Below are 21763 nucleotides of genomic sequence, written 5' to 3'. Positions count from 1 at the left end.
GACTTAGGGCCTGATTAGGATGGCAGGTAGGGATTCTTCAGGGTACAACCGCCACCATGGCAGTTGCAATGCCTATATTTTGCTTTGCAGCTGGTGCTGCTGGCTGCAGAACCAGCCCCAATGCAAACAAGCATTGGCATAGCCAATAGGTCTCGCCTTTGGGACCTTATAAGTGTTTAGCCGTGCAACAGCTGCATAAATAAATACTTATAAGGTCCCAAAAGCGAGACCTATTGGCTATGCCAAGCGGCCGTGCGGCCGCGAAAGTGATCGCGATCGCGATCAAACATCAAAGCGGCCGTGAAAGTGAAAGTAATCGTGGTCAAGCGCAGCGCGCGCCCCCGCGCACATGCACTGTAGCTCTAGGCTGGCCTGGTAGCACTTTTTGGAGCCCTCTCAAAAAGTCTCGCCAGTCCAGCGCATACGCTGGGTCAGGCGAGACCTAAAAAGGGATACCATCCATATCCTTGCACTACGTAGCAGGCACCATGCAGTGCCTGCCACATGGTGCAGGGACCACTAGGGGGGCACCATAGGTGCCCCCGAGTGCCCACAGTTTAGAGCCAGAGTGGAAGGGGGGCCCGCTACAAGCCGCCAAATTCCCTTTCAGCCTGCCTGTTCATGGCCGGTTAACCGCCATGAACAGGCCGGTGGAAAGGGACATCGTAATTCCTAAGGCGGGGCCTTGTAGGCACCTCCACCATTGTAGGGAATGCAAGGCTCTGCACCGCACCGGTGGTCTCCAGGGGCCCATTGGATGACTGGCGGTAGGGCTTTCCGACCCCCATCCTTCCGCCCGCCATTATAATATGGCTGGCAGAAAACAGGCTGTCGGTGGTGGTCTCACTGTCATGGTAATCGGCCCCTTAGTGACTGCTCCAAAGAACGTTAGTAAAACTAAACAGAATCTAATTTACACTTCACACAATAACAAAATGTATTGGACTGGGCAGACTTAAAAGAGCATATTTATATTGACTAGTTGTATAACACTTGTTATAAACTGAACAAATTGTTGCCACTTTATTAATCCTGTTATTGCCATCCAACACATTGGAACTTATTTTATTAGCTTCTGAAAGATGAATGGGTGATTTGGCTGCATGGGAACGTGTAGCTGTGACTTGCAGTTTGCACACATACCGCGCCAGTGGTTTGTCACTGTACTGATACAGTTCTAGAGCTTAAATGCTTGTAATTTAATTCATTTTTACTTATTTTAGGTTTCTTCTATTCATACAATGCATAACTACAGACAACGAGCAGCAGAGCTCTTTATGGACAAATGCCTTTTTTCCCCCCGGAGTATTTCGAACGTGAGTTGACATGTTTAGCAAACAATTGTTTGTAGGTTCTTGTTTAGATGCTTCAAGGGGCCTGGGTGAGACTAGGAAAGCATCGGTGGTTGGTGAGGGGGTCGTAATTGAGTAATTCCTAACTGATATGCTTAAAATCTGTTTTTACACACTGTCGGCGCACAACAGTATTTAAAACATTCCGAAATCTCACATACATACTCATTTGCACATATTGCCAATTATTTCATTTTTTTTAAAGTACTAATGTGTTGCCTTATGACCACTTTCCAATGATGGAGTAAATATTGTCCATTACAAGAGCACCAGGGAATGTCTGTTGTGCACCACCTTGGACAGTTGATGTTGACTTTGCAGTTATATAAAGTGTTAATACAACTTTTAAAGCGCTGTTACCATATCATGGAAGGTCGTGTGGTGACTTATAGCGATGCTGGGTTTTTGCACCAGTAGAGAGGTTGTGTGTGTTGTGAGTGAGCATTAAAGGTGTGATTGGTCTCACCATGGCCTTGATGGAGACAAGGCCGACTGACCTACAGGGGAGTAAGGCAGCGCCCGAAGGGCTAGTATGACAGGTCAGTGTGTGGGCCTGCTTTCCGGTTGTTTGCGGCCTGGCTGTTTTGTGGTCTGCAGGGCCGGTTTTTTACGGTTAATGCCTCGAATTATAAAACAAAAATTGCCTGTAGCAGGCACACATCCATACAGTCTTACATATACTATACAGCGGTCTTTATAAGCTCTCAAAAATGCCTCAATTTGAAATCAAGGTTCACTTCTTTAGCTTTCTAATTCGCTGATGGGCGCCACTTCTATTTTGGGCCCTGGCCCATTGTCTGTCCCAGGACACAATGCACCGAGTCGGCAGAATCCCCGGTGTTTGGTGTCCCCATCTGACCATAACAAGTCAATGCGAACATGTTAAACATTACGAGTTGCTCAACAACCGTGTAGAAAACACGCAGGTCCCCAACGCGGTGGTCTCCCTTTGGATAGAACAGGTCAATCATTTCCCAGCGAAGGGTTATAAATCTCCGTGCACGCGCCGGTGCTCCTACCGAGTACCTCGAAGGAAAGTATCTGCCTTTTACATCTTCAGTGTGGGGACAGCCTGCCTCTGGAGGATGTACGTCACAGGATTAATCCTCATTCTGATCTTTCTTTTGATTTTTGTCGCTGTCAAAAGTGTGAAGGACGACTGGAAGAGGGGCATCGCCGAGAACTTCCCACCTGGCCCGGCACCCCTCCCACTGATTGGAAACCTACATTTGTTAAACCTGATGCGACCGCAGAAAACCTACGCAGAGGTAACACGTCCTCACTCTGTGCAAACTAACTAAAAAAAAAATACAACTGTGAAGGGTACGTGCGAGGAGGTGTCTGTAGCCATACAAATAAGCAAATTGTTCTCAAAGGGAAATGCTCTTTGTTTCACTTTATCCTGCTCTTGCTGGTGTCCCAATGCTGGGTCACAGCAGCATAATGTAAAATATGAATAAAAAATGATGTTGGTGGTTACCTAAAGTATTAATTAGATATGAAGCGCATACCTCGCAGCTCCTCTCCATGTCTCCACTCTTTCTGTACCTCTTCATACCTCTCAGTGCAGATACTTAATTATCATTTCTGTATAGCAAGTCAATTGCACACCAAACAGATAACGCTCTGATCTTCGTCAACAGTGAACCCCAAGTCAGTACCATGATACGTGTGAATGAAACGCCAGTATGTTGCCTGAAAGGAAATCCGTATCTTTGATTAAATGGATTGTTTTTTCTGTTGTCATTTTACTTTTGAAATAAAATCAAAAAACATATATAAAAAAAAAACAATTAAAGAATTGATGTTCTAATAGCCTACTTGGCATTTATCGAACAAACCGTGAGATTCAGGGCAACGCACGTACTCATTTTATCTCCTTGTGAAAATGTGTGGAGTATTATGTGTGGGTGTATGGAAATCTATTGTTCGATATAATGCCTAGGGCTGTGTTGATTTGATAGCTTTTTTCCTCAATCAAGTAATAACGCTCTATGAGGGATATCTACTAGGAAGTGGCGAAGCGCGTTGTTAGTCTCCTTGGCTTAAAAACACGCTCCGCCACTTCTGAAACGCAAGGCTGCACCATATATACAAGAACGTGGTGCAGCCTTGCGTTTCCTCCTGCGATGGCGCTGAGTTTAACAACGTAGCACCAACGAAGGCACCCTTGCACCAGAGTGCTAGGGTGTCTGTGTGCAGGGGAGGATTGGTTATGTGTAGGAAGGTGTCTCTTCCTGCACATAAACAATCATAAAATGCCATTTTGTAACTTCTACGTGTGCTGCTTAGTACAGCACACATGAAAGTTACAAAATAGCATTTTTTAAAAAGGTTTGTTTATGTACAGGAAGGGACACCTTCCTGTACATAAACAAACCATGGTCTTAATTTTAGTGCTTCCTCCTATGTTCGCCACCCTTGTACATAGTGGGCAGCGACAAATGCAATGGGTGTTGCGGTTGAACGCCAACCACAACACCCACTGCAGGACCCTTTCACGCTAACCATAGCTTGAAAGGTTGCCATATGTACAAGGCAGCCTTAAGCCACATTAAGTGGCTTGACACTGCCTTGTACATAAGGCGCAGCCCCTATCGCCACCACAACGTCCGTAAAAGTGACGTTGTGGTGGCGATAGAGTCTTGTACATATGCGCATATGTCTCACTCCTTTCCCAGCCAAAATACAATTCTTTTTGTAAAGTTCACAAAAGCTAAGCTTTTACCATATTAAATACTAAAAAAACAGAAGAGTTTGAAAATGGTATAAAATAAATCCACATCAACCAACACTGTATATATTTACTTGTTAGCCCTAGTAATGTGCACTATATGTGTCCAGGGCCTGTAAATTAAATGCTACTAGTTGGCCTGCAGCACTCATTGTGCCACCCACTTCAGTAGCCCTCTAATCGTGGCTCAGGCCTGCCACTACAGCCTGTAGTGCAGTTTAGACTGCCAAGCCAGGCCAGGCCTAAATCTTCTCTTTTATACATATAAGTCACCACTAAGTAGGCCCTTGACAACCCAGAGGGCAGGGTGTTATGTATTTAAAAGGTAGGATATGTACATTTAAGCTTTACATATCCTGTATCCAATGTTATCCTCTTCCATAGGATAACATTAGGAATACCATATTACATTTTATAAGTGTAAATCTCCAGGTAAAGCATGACTGCTTTGTGCCAAGGTACCAGTAGCTGAGCACAGGTTAATTTAGGGATGACTTGCTTTATTCCCTGACTAGGACTGTGATTGGTGCCTGGCTTGGGCTCATACCCTGGTGAACCAACAACCCAACGAGGTTAGGATTTCTGCATCACAGTGATTTGGTGTACACTACTATCCCACATTCAAGGGTGTTGTAATCTCTTATGTTATATTTCATGATGGTACAGTCCATGCCTCCCTCCTTGCCTGCCCTGTTGGTACGGCTGGGCAGAGAGCTTACCATAGAATGTTGACAACAAAGGTTCCTCATTCTTCAATTTAATAAAGGGCAATTCAAATTTAAAATTCTCCATAATTAGCTTTTTAGATTTTTCCTCAAAATAATGTCTCTGGCTACTAGATCTAAAACTGCGCCCACAAGAAGAGAATTTGAGCTGGCCAACATAGAGGTTTGCACAGTGGCACTGATCAAGGAATTCTGCAAAGAGTTTGGACTTGCTACCAAGAGCACAACCAGGAAGGTGGAGTTGCAAAAGGTGCTGAGGGCCTCGACAGACGCTCACTCCACTCTGGGTGAGACCACAGGAGAGAATGATAGGATGGAGGATGACCCTTCATAAGAACCACATGAAGTTGAGGGGGAGGCGTTGAACCCTGCTTTAGAGCTTCCGGCCAGGGCAGGGAGCAGTGTGTCTTCCTGTGGCCTGTCCCCAGAGGAACTGACGGAGAGGAGGGATGAGAGGGAATTCAAATTGCAGATGGCAACATTTAAGGTGGATGCAAAGGAGAAGAAAAGGGGCCTGGAGGTGTGAAAGGCTGAAAGGGCTCTAGATGAAAGAAAGAGGTTACTAGCTCATGAGCGGAGTGTGAAGTGTCCAAAAAGGTACCTGGGTCGACTACCACAAAGGAGGTCAGGGTTCCCACCAGAGGAAAGAGGGAAGAGAAAGATTTAAAAATAGGGAGTTATTAAAAGGCCTCGAAAGGGAGTAGTGGTAACCAGTACTAGCCTGATCCTAGGAAGAAAGCGTTCTATGATCACAAGACAGGGAGGTTTGTAGCCCAATGCACTGAGTGCTACAAGTATGGGCACTCCAAGGGCAACTTCAAATTTCCCAAGAGGGCACAGCCCCCCACCAATGAGCAAACACCTGGGTTGGAGAGTGTGGTGCTCAGAGAGAAGGTAGTCCGAGTTAGCTGTCGGGGGCAGACAAAAGTGACCCTAGTTTCCCTGGGAAATAAAGAGATGGTGCCAAAAGCATATATGCCTCCAAATACTTCAATGAATTGGCAGTGGGTCACCATTAATGGGCAACGGGTGGAGACTCTGCACAGCACAGGAGCCAGAATGACTACTGTCAAGTGTCAGCTGGTGTCTGGAGAGCAGGTTCTACTGAACACATTCCACCAAATTGTAGTCGCCAACAGTCGAGAGAGCCATCTACTGGTGGCTGTGGCTTCCTTTGAGTTAGGGGGAGGGTCTCAGGTTCCCCTAAAGTTGCTGTGAACCCATCCATGTCTGTTGATTGTTTGCTATGCAATGACCTGGAGCCCACTGCCTAGAGGGAGGTAGAGCACAGGTTTCACTTGGAGATGATGGGATTGCCTGAGTTGGTCTGTAGGACCACACGGTCCATGGCTGCCCACTAAGGGAGGCAAGGGTGTCTGTCTGGAGCCTGGAACAATCGCCATACACCTGCCAAGGAAAAGGGCAAGGGGTGTGCAAATCCAGCCTCTGAAGTTCTCATGGCGGAGGTTGAGGGCATTCCTGAGGAGGAGGCCCCTAAGCCAACCGGGGAAGACATTGCTGCCCTAGGTGACCTCTGAGCTTGCTGACTGGCAAGTTGAGGGTGGGCCCACTATGGAGAAATTGTGTAGAGTGCAGAAAGAGTGTCCCACTCTTGAGGGTTTGAGGTGACAGGCCTCAGCCCATGCAGCAGGTGAAGCCTCTGGCGATCACCTAATTTAATGAGAGAATGATTTCTTATTTAGCAAGCCTAAGGCTACTGGTGTTGGACAGCCCATGTGCTGGTGGTCCCCCAGTGTTACAGGACCTACCTACTGGGTTTGGCTCATGACATCCCCCTGGCAGGACATTTATGACAAGAGAAGACCTTCACCAGGCTTGTCTACCACTTTTGAAGCAGAATGAAGAGGGCCTCGGATACATTCTGCAAGTCCTGTGTAAACTGCCAGGCCAGTTGGAAATCAGGGAAAAGGCTAAATGCTCCCTTGATTCCATTACCAGTCATTGACACCCTCCTTTGAAAGGGTGGGCATTGCAATCATTGAACGATTGGACCCCAAGACAGACATAGGCAACAGGTTTGTCCTGGTCTTAGTGAACATACCACCCGATGCCCAGAGGCCATCCCTCTGAGGACAGTGATTGCACCTGTGGTGGCTAGAACTCTGATGGGGATCTTTACCCATGTTGGGCTCCCCAAGGAGGTAGCGTCTGACAGAGGCACTAACTTCATGTCTTTGTGCATGAAGTCCATGTGGAATGAGTGTGATGTAACTTACAAGTTTGCCACACCTTTTCACCCCCAAATCAATGGTCTTGTGGGAAGATTAAACAAGACCTTGAAGGCCATGATTATGGGCCTGCCTGAACCCATTAGGTGTCAGTGGAATGTCCTTTTGCCATGTCTGCAGGGAGGTGCCACAGAAAGTAGTACGATTCATATAGACCCCCCACAGTCAGATGCATCGCTTCTGGAAGAAGGCAAAACAAATTGTAGACCAGTTAGGAAGTAATGAAGCTCTGGTATGACCAGAAGACCATTTAGGTTGAGTTTCAGCCTGGCCAGAACGTGTGGGTCATGGAACCAGGAGAGCCCAGAAATCTCCAGGACTGCTGGACCCGCCCATACAAAATTAGGGAGCTGAGTAGGAGCAAACTACTTGGTGGAATTCCAGACCCCTAGGCACCGCCAAATGGTGCTCTATTTGAACAAACTTAAGCCTCACTACGAGAGGTCTGAAGTGAGCATGCCTTTCTTGACAGATGATGGGGTGGAAGAGGAGAGTGAACTGCTCCCTAACCTCCTCTTTGCACAGGAACACAATGGGTATGTTGAGGGTGTCAACCTCTTTTCCACCCTGACCCAAGAACAGCAGAATACCTGTTACTATTTGCTGGGATATTTTGCATCAATGTTCTAACTCACCTCTGGACTCACACATCTATGCGTCCATGATGTTAACACTGAACAGATTCTACCTGTAAAGATCAAAATGTACAGGTTACCAGGCAGGGTGAGGGCCAGCATCAAGGAGGAAGTCTCCAAGATGTTGGCATTATGGGTGATTAAGCCCTCTAATAGTCCCTGGTCCAGCTCTGTGGTGTTGGTACCAATAGGTGCCTCACTGGCCACCACAACAGAACTCCAGTTCTGCAAATACTGCCAAGGAGTTAATCAGACACTGAGACTGATGCACACCCCATCCCCCGAGCTGATGAGCTCATTGATTTCTCAGGGTATTGGCAGATCACTCTAACTGAGGGGGTCAAAGAGAGGTCAGCATTTTCAACACTAGAGGGGCACTAAAAGTTTTGGGTGATGTCCTTTGGCTTGACAACATGGTTACCCTATACTACATTTGGAAACAATAGCTGAGGATGTGAGAAAGTACCACACAATGAGCTACTACAACCTAAAGACATAACCATTAATGAAAAAAACACATACAATCAGATTTTATACTGACTTTCATAAAGGTCACTATCATATTCAGAAAATTCGAAAAGAAACATTGGTATCTTTTAACAAACAGCATTTCCAAGAAGATGATCCGCACACACTTATTAGCAAGCAAAAATCAATTTTCATAGGATCATTATTCTCATAAGGTAAAATACAAGAAATTTCATGGAGACATGTGTTACATTTTTTGATAATCCTTTATTCCTCACGGTGTAGCCCTTCACGGTACTTCTTCAGGGCTACAAAACATAGGTAACATATATACATTTAAAATCACAATATAATACACAACTCCATAAAAACGTTTACAAATCTACATGTTACAATATACAGTACTTATATATATATCAGAAAACTGATCCAGCCCCGCCACTTGCAAACACAGGTGGGGAAAATCTGGCAAGAACCTCTTCAATACGCTCAAGCTATCAGGAACCAACAGGAATCCGGGTAGCAGCAACAAACAGAATGAACTAAGAAAAAGACTGTCAAGTCTATCAGTAAGCATAAAATACGTTGAAGTCAAGAGAGTGATAAAGTGCAATGTACAAAAAGTGAAAAACATATTAAAATGATAATTATACGAGGCAGTTGGCAAAATTTGTTCAAGCCTGGACAAATATGCCAAGAGAGACACTTAGTAAGTCATGTCATGAATAGAACGTAATGAATTATACAAACTTGAATAGAATAGATTCAAAGATAAAAACATCAAAAAAGCACCAATTAGATATTACATCATATCGTAAAAGACTAGAATGTTAAAGACATATTTTAATCTCTTCCAAAACACACAACAACAGAGCACAGATCCAACAAGGAAACTCAGACAGCATGTTTTAGAGGAAATTGTGTAAATCCTCGCTGTTGTTGAGGCCATTAGGCATCTTAGTGTCTAGGGACAAGATAAAATGAGTCTCCAATTGATGGAGGGTTTTTCACGATTACCTCCTCTCACAAAAATGGTGACAGCCCCTAAGACAGTATACTCAAGATCCTTAAGTTTGTTGTTATGGACCATTTTAAAATGCCTCGCCACCGGATAATTAGGGTCCGAATCGACGATTGCCCTAACATGCTGTAAGATGCGCTTATGTACAGGGAGCTTGGTGCTTCCGATGTACTCAAGACCACATATATACAAAACACTATATACAAAATCATATATTACTTCTTAAAATTCAGCATATCAGTCAGTTTACACAAGTATGAATTACATTATATTCATTGAAACCATGCTAGTTCTAAATATACAGATAGACAAAGATTGAACAACTGCATTCATTGTAGGCATTACAGCTCCAGTCCTCGAGTGCGCTATGACTGGTAGCATGTTTATATACAAAAAGTACATTAGCAAATAGCAAAAACTGTGCAACAGATGGGGGGAGAGAAAAGGAGAAGAGCAAAATACATACTAAACAATTTAGATCCTAGTTGTGATGACTAGATCAATAATTACCCCAGTCACATGATGCTTTCTTACAATGGTGTATTGTCTCGAAAGTCTAAAGACATAGGGGCCTATTAGGACTTTAGTCTGCCTGCCACCCTAGCGGTGCTGGGACCGGCCGCCAGTGGTGCGGCAGTCCCGCACCTGCAATTAGGATGCCACCGCCACTTTGGCATTGGCATCTTCCATTTCCAGCATTGTTGTGGGTGGTGCTCACAGCACCGCCTGTCGCAATGCTGGAGATGCACGTTGTGCATTGTCATACACAAGGTGACAGGTACCGCGTGGTGCCTGCCACCTTGTCCGTGACAAACATGTGCACCCTCCACCCCCCCAATACCCTGGGGGCCCGCAACGGGCCCCCGAAAGCACAATCCGCATGCCTTTCCTCCACCACGGAAAGGCTGCTTCCTGTTGCCTTCCTAATATGGATGGCAGTGTCTAGCAGACACCGCCACCATATCAGGCCCCTTTTCCGCCCAGTCACATGTGTGACCGGCGGAAAACCGGTGGACGGTCTTTCTGTTCCCTGGGGTGCCCACCGCCATACTAATATGGCGGGGGGAAATGGGTGGCGGGCGGGGAGTGTTGTAGGGTGGATAGCCACTGCCATGCGGGCGGTGGCAAGCCACCCTACATCCTAATAGACCCCATAGTGTTCTTCTTCTAAAAAGAAATAGAGTGGCTATGCTTAAGCATATCTTTCCAAACTTAATAAATAATTTAGTGCTCCTTGTACTGCAGTTTGCAGTAAATTAGATTGCTACTTTAGCATACCTTCTTAATTAATAGAAGATTAATGTGTCCAGTACTTCCAGATCAAGATATTTCTTTTTTTCGATATTTCGGGCCAATGTTGGCCACCGCATCTAAAGTGACATGATTTATACTCAGATCAAGCAAAGTAGGCAATGTGACTCATGTTAAGCCTAGCTCTATGCGCTAAAAGACAGAGTACAAAAAAAATGTCTTCAAGACTAACAAAATTAGCAATATTAAAAAAAGAAAAATAAGCATAAGTTATAAAGAGCCATCCAAATTACATATTCGGGAAATTCCTCAAAGACATATATGGGGATGAAAGGCACATCGATATACTTTATCATAATGTTGACCCCAAATCAAACTCAGCCAAGGGTTTGCATTCAAAGAATGCGACTGCGATATCTAACATTAATTAACGACTGCATCAGTTTAGGCATGTTAATTAATACTTCTTCCTATTCAGTTTGAAAAAGTTACACGTTAATAGAACGTGTCCATGCAAGTTTCTAACAATTGCATTTCCCATAATTAGTACATATGAATACTGGCAAATATCCCTCTAAAGCGATATGCCAAAATATGCCCTTAGCAACTGATCACGCCTCTACAGTTCAGTCAGTCAGGCTTATAATACACGTATCTATTGAAGTTACTGGGCAAGAGTAACAACCTCTTTCAACATTGTTTACAGCAAAGTCTGCAACTTTATAGCACTAAAGCCTGCAACTTTGTAGAACATTAAACAAATACGACTTTCATAATATACTGCCAACCAATAATATGCTTGCTACATTTACGTGATGAATGCCCTCTAGGCAGAGACGCTATTTGTTAACACTAAAAGATGCCGCCATATGAAAATGTCCATCGCAGCACCCGCGACATGCCCGTTGTAACTCATCACAGCCTCTGCAGATCTATGTATTCAGGCTTCATACACGTATCTATAAAAGTTACTGGGCAGAAGTAACATCCTCTTTAAACATAGTTTGTGGCTAAAGCCTGCAACCTTATAGCCCTACAGCAGGGGCGGCCTTAGGCATGTGCAAGATGTGCACCTGCACAGGGCCACCAAACCCCAGGGGCCACCACGAGGAATCGGATACAATACATATTCGTGGTGGCCCCTGGCAGGGATTTGGCGCATGATCGACTGAGGCGTGCTAAATCCAATGTGATGCACGCTGAATGGTTGTTCTTATACACTTTTCCTTTCTAACCCAGTCTCGTCTTTGTGTGGGGTCGGCCTTGTTTCAGGCTCTTCTGGTAGGTCTTGTGCTTGTTTAGAACTTTTTGTCCAGGAGAATCGAGCTTGTTTTAATAGTCCAGATCTGGCACCTCTGGAGCGTCGCATGCGCGCGCATGGGCAGTGCCCGCGAGTCCTGCAGCAAAGGGGTTACAGAAGCACCACGCATCACTGGCGGCAGGAGGGGTGGCAGCACCCGTGCCCGGCGTGCAGCGAGCAGCACCGAGACTGGCCGAGGCCATGCACAGGCGCGCCTAGAGACCCTGGGCAAGAAAGGCCGCCTTGCAGAGGATAGCATGCAAGTGTGCAACCTTTGGTGCCAGCTGCGAGTTGAGCAGCCCGAGGGTCAGGGCATGGGGAGGGGGAGTGACGAGGTCAGCGTGTGCCACTGCAGAGTGAACCCGAGGGAAGGTGAGCCATTGGACGAGGGTGTGGGGAGCCCTGGGGAGGAGGGCAGATCAGGCGTAGGAATGTATCCCAGCCCGTGGGGGTGAGGAGCCGGGGTCGTGGGGAAGGTTGGGTGAGGATGTTATTGTAGATGGTGTGTGCTTTGGGTCTGGGTGGAGGTAAGCCATGTGAGGTGGCGAGCTGGAGGTATTCTGGTGGTCATGGGAAGGGAGGGCATGATGAATCGTGAGAGAGGGCCTCTCTCTCACGATTCATCTCTGAGAGGGCGCGGGTTGGAGAGGTGGTCACCGTGCGCCAGGGGTAGGGAGTGGTACAGATCGGCGCTGTATGCTGAGGGAAGAGTGAGTCAGGAGTGCAGGGGCGGTGTTTACTTGTGGCTGAGGGGAGGCATGGTGACTTTTGGAGGTGTAACTTGGGAGGCACGGTCGTATTGGGGGGAAGAGGAGAGCAGGGTACGAGGTGTTAGACATAATGTTAAGGATTCATTAAAATGATTACAATTACTTATCAACAATCATGAAAACAGAGTATGAAGCTGATACTTGTGATCTAATGAGTGGATCTGCCTGCACAAATCTTTTAAAACATCGAGTGTTCGAATTTACTTGGCATTTGGTTATGTCTGTTTATATGGTGTTGAGGCAGACATGAAATGCAAGCACCTATGGATGGATGCCTGGAATAAGATGGCAGTGCCCACCCATGTTAACTCAATCTAATGCCCTTTTGCAGAGACCTTGGTAGGAGACTGGCTTCTTGATCATTTCTTTAATTACATTCCAGTGCTTGTCATGTGACTAGCAGAGAAAACTAGTTTAACTAGTCCTCAGTTTGCAATTGGTGAAGCAGCCTTCTCTGTCCATACTAGGGGCATAGTTACCATTGGTTCAGCAAGTACAGTGGTACTGAGACCCAAAACCCTCAGGGGCCCATTGAACCCTGATAATTGCTATATTTCACTTCCTGAGCAGCAGCCAAAGCGGCCATTTTCCTTGCTTATGCCACGGCCCATGGGGTCGTTGGTACGCTGTGCTAGTGATTCGTACGTCTGCTTGAAAGTTGTCTCCTGACTGGATGTTCCTTGCACATTAATTTTGCTTCAGTGAACCTCTAGTGCCTTTTCATAGCCTTAGGACTCACTGTAATTAATCCTTGTTTAATAGGTGCTCTGAAAGCGAACAGAACTGGTTGCTGGAATATGGCACTATACAAGAAACCTTAATTAAATATATTGTATTTTGTCTTTTGACAATGTGGTAAAGTGGACGAGTCTTTGGTTACCTGTAGGCTGTCTTCAGGATCAGTTAGTGACGTACTGAGACAGGTCTCTGTGTGCCATGATTTCAAGATTTGGACTGAGAAAACAGACTTTGTATGCCAAGTCACATGATCTACCCTATAGTTTTATAACACTCTTCAAATAAACCTTCCATATGTGGCTAGTCCTCATAATGTGTCATACATGTTGTGGGAAGGGTAATTACTATCAATCAGTCAGGGTTTGTAAAGCTCAGCTGCTTCACACATAAGGGTCTCGAGGCGGTGTGGGATTCATGCTGCTGGATCATGCTGCTTGTTGGTTGAACAGCGAGGTCTTGTGGTCCTTCCTGAACTGCTGGAGCGATGGTGAGGCTCTGAGGTGCAGGGGGAGGGTTTTCAGGTCTTCACTGCCAGGTGGGAGAAGTAGCGGCCTCCACTGTTTTATCAGCGGCTGCATTGGGTGGCTGCTAGGGAGATGGTTCTAGAACATTTTTTCCTGGTAGGTTGGTGGAAATTCACTCGTTCATTAAGGTATGCTGTTCCTTCATTGTGTAGTCCAGGGAAGACATGGCTTGGCAGTTCGGGCTGGACTGTTCCCATGAGGCACAGGGTCAAGGCTGATTTGCATATGGCCATGTCTGAACTGGGGTGGTGTGGTGAGCAAAAAAACGATGGATTTAGGCCCAGATCTCTGTACTGGGGTGAATGTATGACATTGTTCTGCATTCTGTCCATCAACTGTTGTTTTTGCAAGAAAATAAAAATGACACATCAAAATCTTTCAGCAGCCACCATTGCTGATTGTCTTCTTTTTTTCCCTACCCACTGCTAGCCTCGCCCGCTGCATTGCAAGCAAAATGAAGAGAATTCGAGTATACAAATCTGGTTACTCGAAACGAAAGAGAAAGGTGGCTCAGCAGGCTTTCGTAGTGTCACAGGAAGGAGCAATCCTGGACTTTATCACCCAAGAGAAACCTAAAGATGGAGAATCCTCTGGCCAGAGTACTGCTGATGCACTAGGTAAAACAGGCGCTGACGACCATAAAGAAGACCAAAAAAATGATGATATCCATGAGCAGAATGATACTCATGAGCAGACCAATGAAAATGGTGACTCTGAAATTGATACAAACATGGAGCAATTACCAACTCAGGATGAGGATTATTACAAAAGACCCTCAGACAGAGAAACTGAAACATCATTCATCGGTCCATCAACATCTGGCATTCTGAAGGAGGTTCAGAGTTTACAGACGGATGATGCTGGTATTGAAAAGGAAGCCAAAGAACAAGACCATGTTACAGACCCGTGTTCTAAATATGATTTAAGTGATTGGAGGGATCCTACTTTGTGGCCAAACTCTCTTACGGACGCGCAACGTGTTTTTCGTGTTGAAAGGGGTCCCTCCAGAGACCCAGATTCTAAAACAAAGTATCCAAGTGATGAGCACTCAAAAAGTAAACGTTGTTTTTCTGTTACCATGTTACTGGTCATCTAACGCCTTTTCTGGACATTTTATTAAAACACCTTCCTGAGCTCCGCCCCGCCCGGACCCCCTCTTCCGGGGCCCCCTACCTGTGCTCCCTGCACAGGGCCACCATGAGCCTAGAGCCGCCCCTGCCTACAGACTGCAACTTTGTAGAGCATTAGTCAAATGTGACAGTCAATATAGGCTGTCACCCAATAATAGACTTGCTGCATCTACGTCGTGAGTGCCCTCTAGACAGAGACGCTGTTCGTTTTCATTAAAGGGTGCCGCCATATTGAAAAGTCCATCGCAGCACCCGTGACATTAGTTAGTTCAAATTATTTCTTTAAAATATAATTTAATGAAATTCTCTGTTGTTAATTAACAGAAGGCATAACGAAATTATGTTTGGCCACATTAAATGTAAGCTGCAAAGCCTCTCAAATGCAACTCGTGGTAGAGTCCTTGCAAGGTATAACAAGCATTTGCAATGCAATAGGTCTCGCATTTTCGAAACTTTGACCTATTGGTATTGTACATGACAATGCCTTTTATTATTGCAGATTTTTTAAACACATAAATAAAAGGCATTGTCATTTACAATGCCAATACCTCAAAATCTCGCAAATGTGAGACCTATTGCAATGCAAATGCTTGTTTAAATTAGCTGTCCATTTTAGCCATTTTAAACCAAGGAAGAACTCCAAGCATGGGAAAGTTCAGTCCCTGGTAACAAGCACACACACATTACACTGCCCGTGCACGCCGGTGCTTCCTCCACGACGGGCCATGCATTATTTTTAAATATTTTGGTTCAAGCTGTGTTCTGATTGGCCGGCCAGTCTCTGTCGAGTCACTAGGACATCAGAGAAAACACAATGAGAACCCCAGGTTTGATAAAGATTTAGGCCACAAACACGGGCGCCCACAAATAGAAATCATGGGTGTTACATACAGTTGAACAACTTAGTGGGGCGCATATAGAGCGAATGAAGGCCGGCCTTGTTGGAAATCCGCAGGTAACGCACAAATTCCTACCGCAGATGCTCACCACACTGAGCTATCTTACTGATGTAAAAACAATGGGATGCATTTTAAAGTATGTTCATGTCTGTAATAAGATGACAGTTCTTAAATCAGTGTGCAAGCCTGTACGTCGGTCATTCCCGGACTCGTAAAGCCAGCCGGACAGTTATTACAGTCCAGGCTCCGACGAGCAGCTACAACATTTTTGTTGTAGCAGGGACGTCTCAAACACGAAGCGCTGCAGAAGAAAGGTGTGGGGCCTGCCTGAGACCGGACTGCACATCCGGGGTTGTGACGATGGTCATTGGGTGTTGGACTGTGTCTTCAACAGAGCACCAGATGAGCCACTTGACTCCTAAAACACCCCTACAGCCCGGCACTGCTAACAGGTTTTCTAGGCAAAAGCCTTGTTGCCTAATCACAATGTCGCCCGGCTTTAGAATCGATGCTCTGTACTTGGGCCGCCTAATGAGCGGTCCTCTGGGGCTTCCGTAGCCGGAACACAAAACATCTGTAGGTTAATAATGCTTTCAGGAGCTGCCGGGCACCGGCACTACATGGGTATCCGCGTTCAAACTCCGAGCCTGCTCCAGTGGCATACTGTGTGGTCCTTGTACCGGCTCTGCCTGCAGGGACTCAGTCATGTCACGTGCCTCCTGTGGGGCACAGTCCAGTCCCGCTGCAAGTGGCGTAGAGTCTAGTCCTGGTGGCTGCCACTGTCGCACAGGGTCCCAAAACTCTGCCTGTCTCAGTAGGGCAGGATGCAGTGCAACACCTTCTCCTGACAGCAGGCTGTCTAGCCATCATGCCAGGTGCTCTTGTTGCTCAATGCCCTCTCGCCGTGCCCGCTCCAGAAGAGAAAATCCAGTCACCGTCAATTGCCAAATCCACTCAGTGTGCTGGGTGCCCTCTGGTGGTGCAGCCAGCGCCCACTTACTGTGCTGGTTCCAGTTGCACCCAAGCCCTTCTTTAGCCACTCACGTGCGACATGAAAACTCTTCCCACATAGAGTCAAAAACAAAAAACAACACTCTAATAACCATACACGGGTAAGATTTATCAAGCGCCTCACAAAGGGTTGGTTAGCGCCAGGGCTTTAAGTGGGCTGGGTCCTGCCGGTGCTCAGCACCAACAGTTCTTAAAAGCAGATGCCGAGACGGTCCCTACCGGGCTCTCCATTTTTACCTTCAAGGTGGGAAAAAAATAATAATAATAAGCTCAACTCTGCAATAGTACCATCCGTCACTGTTTTCGATGTAACATCACAAAGATTCATTTCTCAGTTTTATATAGAGCAAACATGAGCACCAGTTACATTATACAAGGACATATTCATGTCTTGAATCATAGGATGTTGAGCCCACGTGAGGCTCCAACCTGCTGTCTCAGCTCAAAGGTGGGCAGCTCTAGCCTTAAGCCACATCCTCTCGCATAAGAAGGGAAGCATTCTGAATATTATATACAACAAAGTCATACTTGTTGCTTATTTATCTTATGCCATTTACAACCATTGACAAAACGAATAGTCTTGGCTTGTGGCAGGTGTGATTTTACCTATTGTATTAGACATATGGATGCAATGACAGAAGCAGCAAAATACCAGTGGGTGGTACACTACGCTAAGCACAGCTTTTTAGATTATGTGTTTTAAGCCACTCACTTAATTACCGAGGCCGTGCCCCTATGAGAGACCCCCCCAGTTTTTTCATCCCACTTAATGCCCTGGTTGGCGCTGCTCAAAATTGCACCGACAGACTATGCTACTCCAGAGATACCCTTCTTGAACTAGGGAACAGGTCACGGGAGGGACAGCGACAGGCATTATCTTGTGGCGTAATCAACAGCAGGTCACTTATTAAACACCATCAAGACATTTATAACCTGCTGGAAGATTTAGACCTTGACTTGCTGTTCGTCACTGAGACTTGGATTCATGTTGACTCCTCAGTAGAACTCGGGCTAGCTTGCCCCACTGGATATAAGATCATCCAAAAACCTCGTATATCAGGGAGAGGAGGAGGGGTAGGACTAATCTTTAAGGAACAGTGGGATTGTGCTATGCTACCGATTGAAGCCATAGCAGGCTATGAAATTATAGGCTTCTTTATACAGGAGGCTAAGGGGAGAGTGCTATCGGGTATGGTTTGCTACAGACCTCCGGGTGTGGACGCTAATCATCAGGCACTGTTGGATACTATTGTCGCCTTGGCTTCCACACACTCCAGAATGCTGCTCTTGGGAGACTTCAATCTCTGGGAAACAGGGAGCGCTGGAAATTATCTACAAGCCCTGATTTACACCGGTGAGAACTGTGGCCTCCATCAGTTGGTCCAACAACCTACACATGTGGGAGGCCACATACTCGATCTAGTCTTCGCCAAACCCTCTGAAACCGAAGTAATTAGTATTACTCCACTAAACTGGACTGACCACTATCTAATACAGTTCAGGATTAGCATACAAGAGGATAAACGGGTTGTGGACAAACAAGCACGTTTTAGGTGGGGAAGGGATTGGGCTAAACTCTCCAGGAGAGGAGCATCCTCCTTATTCCCACTTTCCAACTTGTTCGACCCAAAGGCTACACCGGAAGAAAACTATACTAGTTATAGTACTTCCATCAACTCAGTACTAGAAGGCCACATACCTAAAAAAAAACTGAGAATGCGTTGTACTCCTTCGGCCCCCTGGTTCAGTGAGGAGCTAAAAGCGTTACGTCTTGTACGCAGACAGACGGAAAGAAGCTGGCGCAAACAGTACCGGGAAGCAGACAGAACAGCCTTAAAAATCATACAACTCCAATACAAGGCAGCCATTAGGGAAGCTAAGGCGAAATTCTATGCCAACTCCATCCTGCAGGCACCCAATGGAACTAGGGCACTCTTCAACATCGTTAGAGACCTTAGTAACCCGGGCTGTATGGCCAGTACTATCCAGCCATCACAAAACTTGTGCAACAAAATTGCTACTTTTTTTGTTGAGAAGGTCAACAATATCGTGGGTGGGTTCGATCAGAATGTTATAGAGCCCTCCACGATTAGCGTAGACATCGGAAGAGAAACTACTCTGAGCCATTTCATCCCCCCTACGGAGGTCTCTTTTCATGAGATAGCGCAGGATATTTCATCAGGATCACCCTTGGACCCCCTTCCGCACAAGATCTGGAAGGAGCTCGGACCCGCCCTATTTTCAGATCTGTGGCAAATTTGCTGCCAATCTTTGAGTGAAGGCACGGTGCCAAGCAGGTGGAAACAGGCAATGGTCACCCCATTATTGAAAAAACCTTCTCTTGATCCCTCTGTGCCGGCTAATTTCCGCCCAATTTCCCTGTTGCCATTTCCAATTAAGATCTTGGAAAAATTAGTCAGCAAATCCCTGTCCAATTTTTTTGAAGAACATCGGATCTTGGACAGGGACCAGTTTGGCTTCCGGCCTGGGCATGGGACGGAAACTGCATTGATTACCGTTCTGGACAAACTTCGAATGCGTGCCGACAGTGGATGTTCCTCTGTGTTGGTATTGTTGGACATGTCGGCAGCATTCGACACGGTTAATCACTCAGTGTTGCTGGCAAGGTTAGAAGATATGGGGGTGACAGGTCACGCCTTGGAATGGCTACGGTCTTATTTGACGGATCGTCAACAGGCAGTGACATTAACACCTTTTGTTTCCTCCTGGACCCCGGTTCGCCATGGAGTACCCCAGGGCTCAGCTATCAGCCCCATACTCTTTAACGCCTATCTGAGACCCCTGATCCCTCTAATAAAATCCTACGGGATCGAGGTGGTTAACTATGCTGACGACATCCATCTGATGCTCTCCCTGGAGGGAGAACATGCAGTGCCCATGAATACCTTCCAGGCCTGCATGCAAAAAGTCTCAGAATGGCTGAGAGCCAATTCATTGCAGCTGAATGCCGGGAAAACGGAGGTACTACACTGCTGCGCAGCGAGACTGCCTAAACATCTCTCGGGCGAGTTCCGACTTTTGCCGGAAGACGCCCCGATACTGCCAGTAAAAACAGTCTGTAACCTGGGGGTTATGATGGATGAAGATCTCCAGCTGCAATCCCAGGCGAACAAGACCATAGGCACCTGTATTGCCCTACTCAGAGCTTTGCGCCAAATCCTCCCGCTCCTCCCTATTGAGACCAGATCTCTGGTGGTTCAGAGCGTAATCCTAAGTAGGCTCGATTACTGTAATTCACTGTTCTTGGGTGCCTCTCGGTACACTGTACAGGGACTGCAAAGAATACAGTCCGCCGCAGCCAAACTGGCCTTGGGAAGACAACGTGACTCCTCAACAACACTGGCATTAAGGGACCTTCACTGGCTCCCGATCAATAAAAGGATCGAGTTTAAATCATTGGTCATGGTGTATAGAGCCCTCCATAAAATTGGTCCTCCTCCGCTGTGCGATAGATTCTCATGGTATGAACCAAAGAGACTTCTTCGGTCCACCAGCCAAAGTCTGGCAGTGGTTACCAGAGTTAAACGCACTAAGACGGGAGGCAGGGCCTTCAGTACGGCGGCAGCCCGCCTCTGGAATCAAATCCCCCAAGATCTACGCCAAGCTACATCATTGCTGAGCTTTAGGAAGAATCTTAAAACATGGCTCTTTGGCAGAGATTAGAGTGTAACATTCTTGGCACAACGGCAAACGTTCCTACTGTCTCAGGTTTTCTTCTATAGTCTCTTAGCGCCAGGATGCCCGTAGGGCGACAGAAAGCGCTTTAGAAGAACTTTATACAATACAATACAATACAATATAAATGCTACAACTGTGGTCCAGCACCAGCTCTCTGCTCTGCCTGCTGCTGTGGTGCAGAGTTCAATCATTGTGCTGGTTCAGTGATCCAGTAGACTGATTAGTCACCATGCCTACCTAAGTGGTGCACGGTCCATTCTCGTGCCTGCCCGGGTGTGGCTGTTCCAATAAAGTCGCAGTGCCTGCTTAAGAGGCCCAACGCCCAATCACCGTGCATGCACCAGTGCAGAGTGCCAAATCGCTGTGCCTGCTCCACTGAGTGACGTCATAGTCCTCGTTGTCATCAGCAGATGGAAGGCCCCCTCTCGCCTCTCACTCAGATGCTCTTGATGCCTCCCGTGGACCAGGGCCTCTTAGAAGACCGGGCCCTGCCCATCGCTTCTCTGGCTGTGTTGGTTTGTTGACATGACAATCGACGCGGAGAAAGGCCAGGGCGGCCAGATGTGCTTTACTGGCATGTTTGGGCCTGATCCTATGTAGGGATGTAGGTCCACCACTGTTGCCCCCACTACCCAGTCCCAGGGCACCGCCAGGACACAATCAGGATAAATCAGGATGTTAGCATGTTCTTCTAGGATGGCGCTTGGTGGCATCGGTGTCTTGAACGTGGCATAGGGCACTTCTTACCCGTTTCCCTCTCCTCCGAGTTGCAGTGTGACCCCTGCTGGACACCCAGTGCAGCGTGCTCAATCAACCGGCCTACGACGAGTCCCGTCCTGCAATGACCCGAGGTTTCAGCGCCTTCTCAGCATTGTATTTGTCAAGATCAGTGCTTGATGTGCGCTTCCAGGCGCTTTGCGGCTGATGCAGTGTTCCCGCCCACGAGGCGCTGATGACTGCACTGCGTGATATAACACTCACGGTCCACATATTTTGGGGGCGTTTGATATGTCCTGAGACAGTTCTTTAAAACAGCACTGGCCCCAGTAGCCCTGTTCTGCAATCTTCGGAATAACATCCCTGGTGTAAGGCGCTGCACGTGTCATTAATATGGCCTCTAAGCGCTTAATGTTCTCCATACCGAGAGCATCCAAGAGAATGTTGTAAAGTCTTTCATCCAGCGACATCACCGCAGGCCCAGATTAACGCATTCATCCAGGTGAAAGGCGCTGGTTCCCGGAGCCATGGGTGTGGCAA

General features: G+C 46.7%; 1 protein-coding gene across 1 annotated transcript in view; it reads left to right on the top strand.

The window, feature by feature from the left end:
• Positions 1-2384: 2384 nt before the first annotated feature.
• Positions 2385-21763, top strand: part of LOC146816623 (cytochrome P450 2K1-like) — a 415649-nt gene continuing 396270 nt past the window's right edge. Inside the window, exon 1 of the mRNA XM_085610498.1 lies at positions 2385-2620. Within this exon, the coding sequence (XP_085466624.1) occupies positions 2438-2620 (183 nt within the window). The 5' untranslated portion in view covers positions 2385-2437. The remainder of the gene's footprint in view (positions 2621-21763) is intronic.

The sequence above is a fragment of the Triturus cristatus genome, chromosome 6 (assembly GCF_964204655.1).
Source record: "Triturus cristatus chromosome 6, aTriCri1.1, whole genome shotgun sequence".
In the NCBI taxonomy this organism is placed as follows: Eukaryota; Metazoa; Chordata; class Amphibia; order Caudata; family Salamandridae; genus Triturus; species Triturus cristatus.
This window is presented reverse-complemented; position numbering and strand designations above follow the sequence as displayed.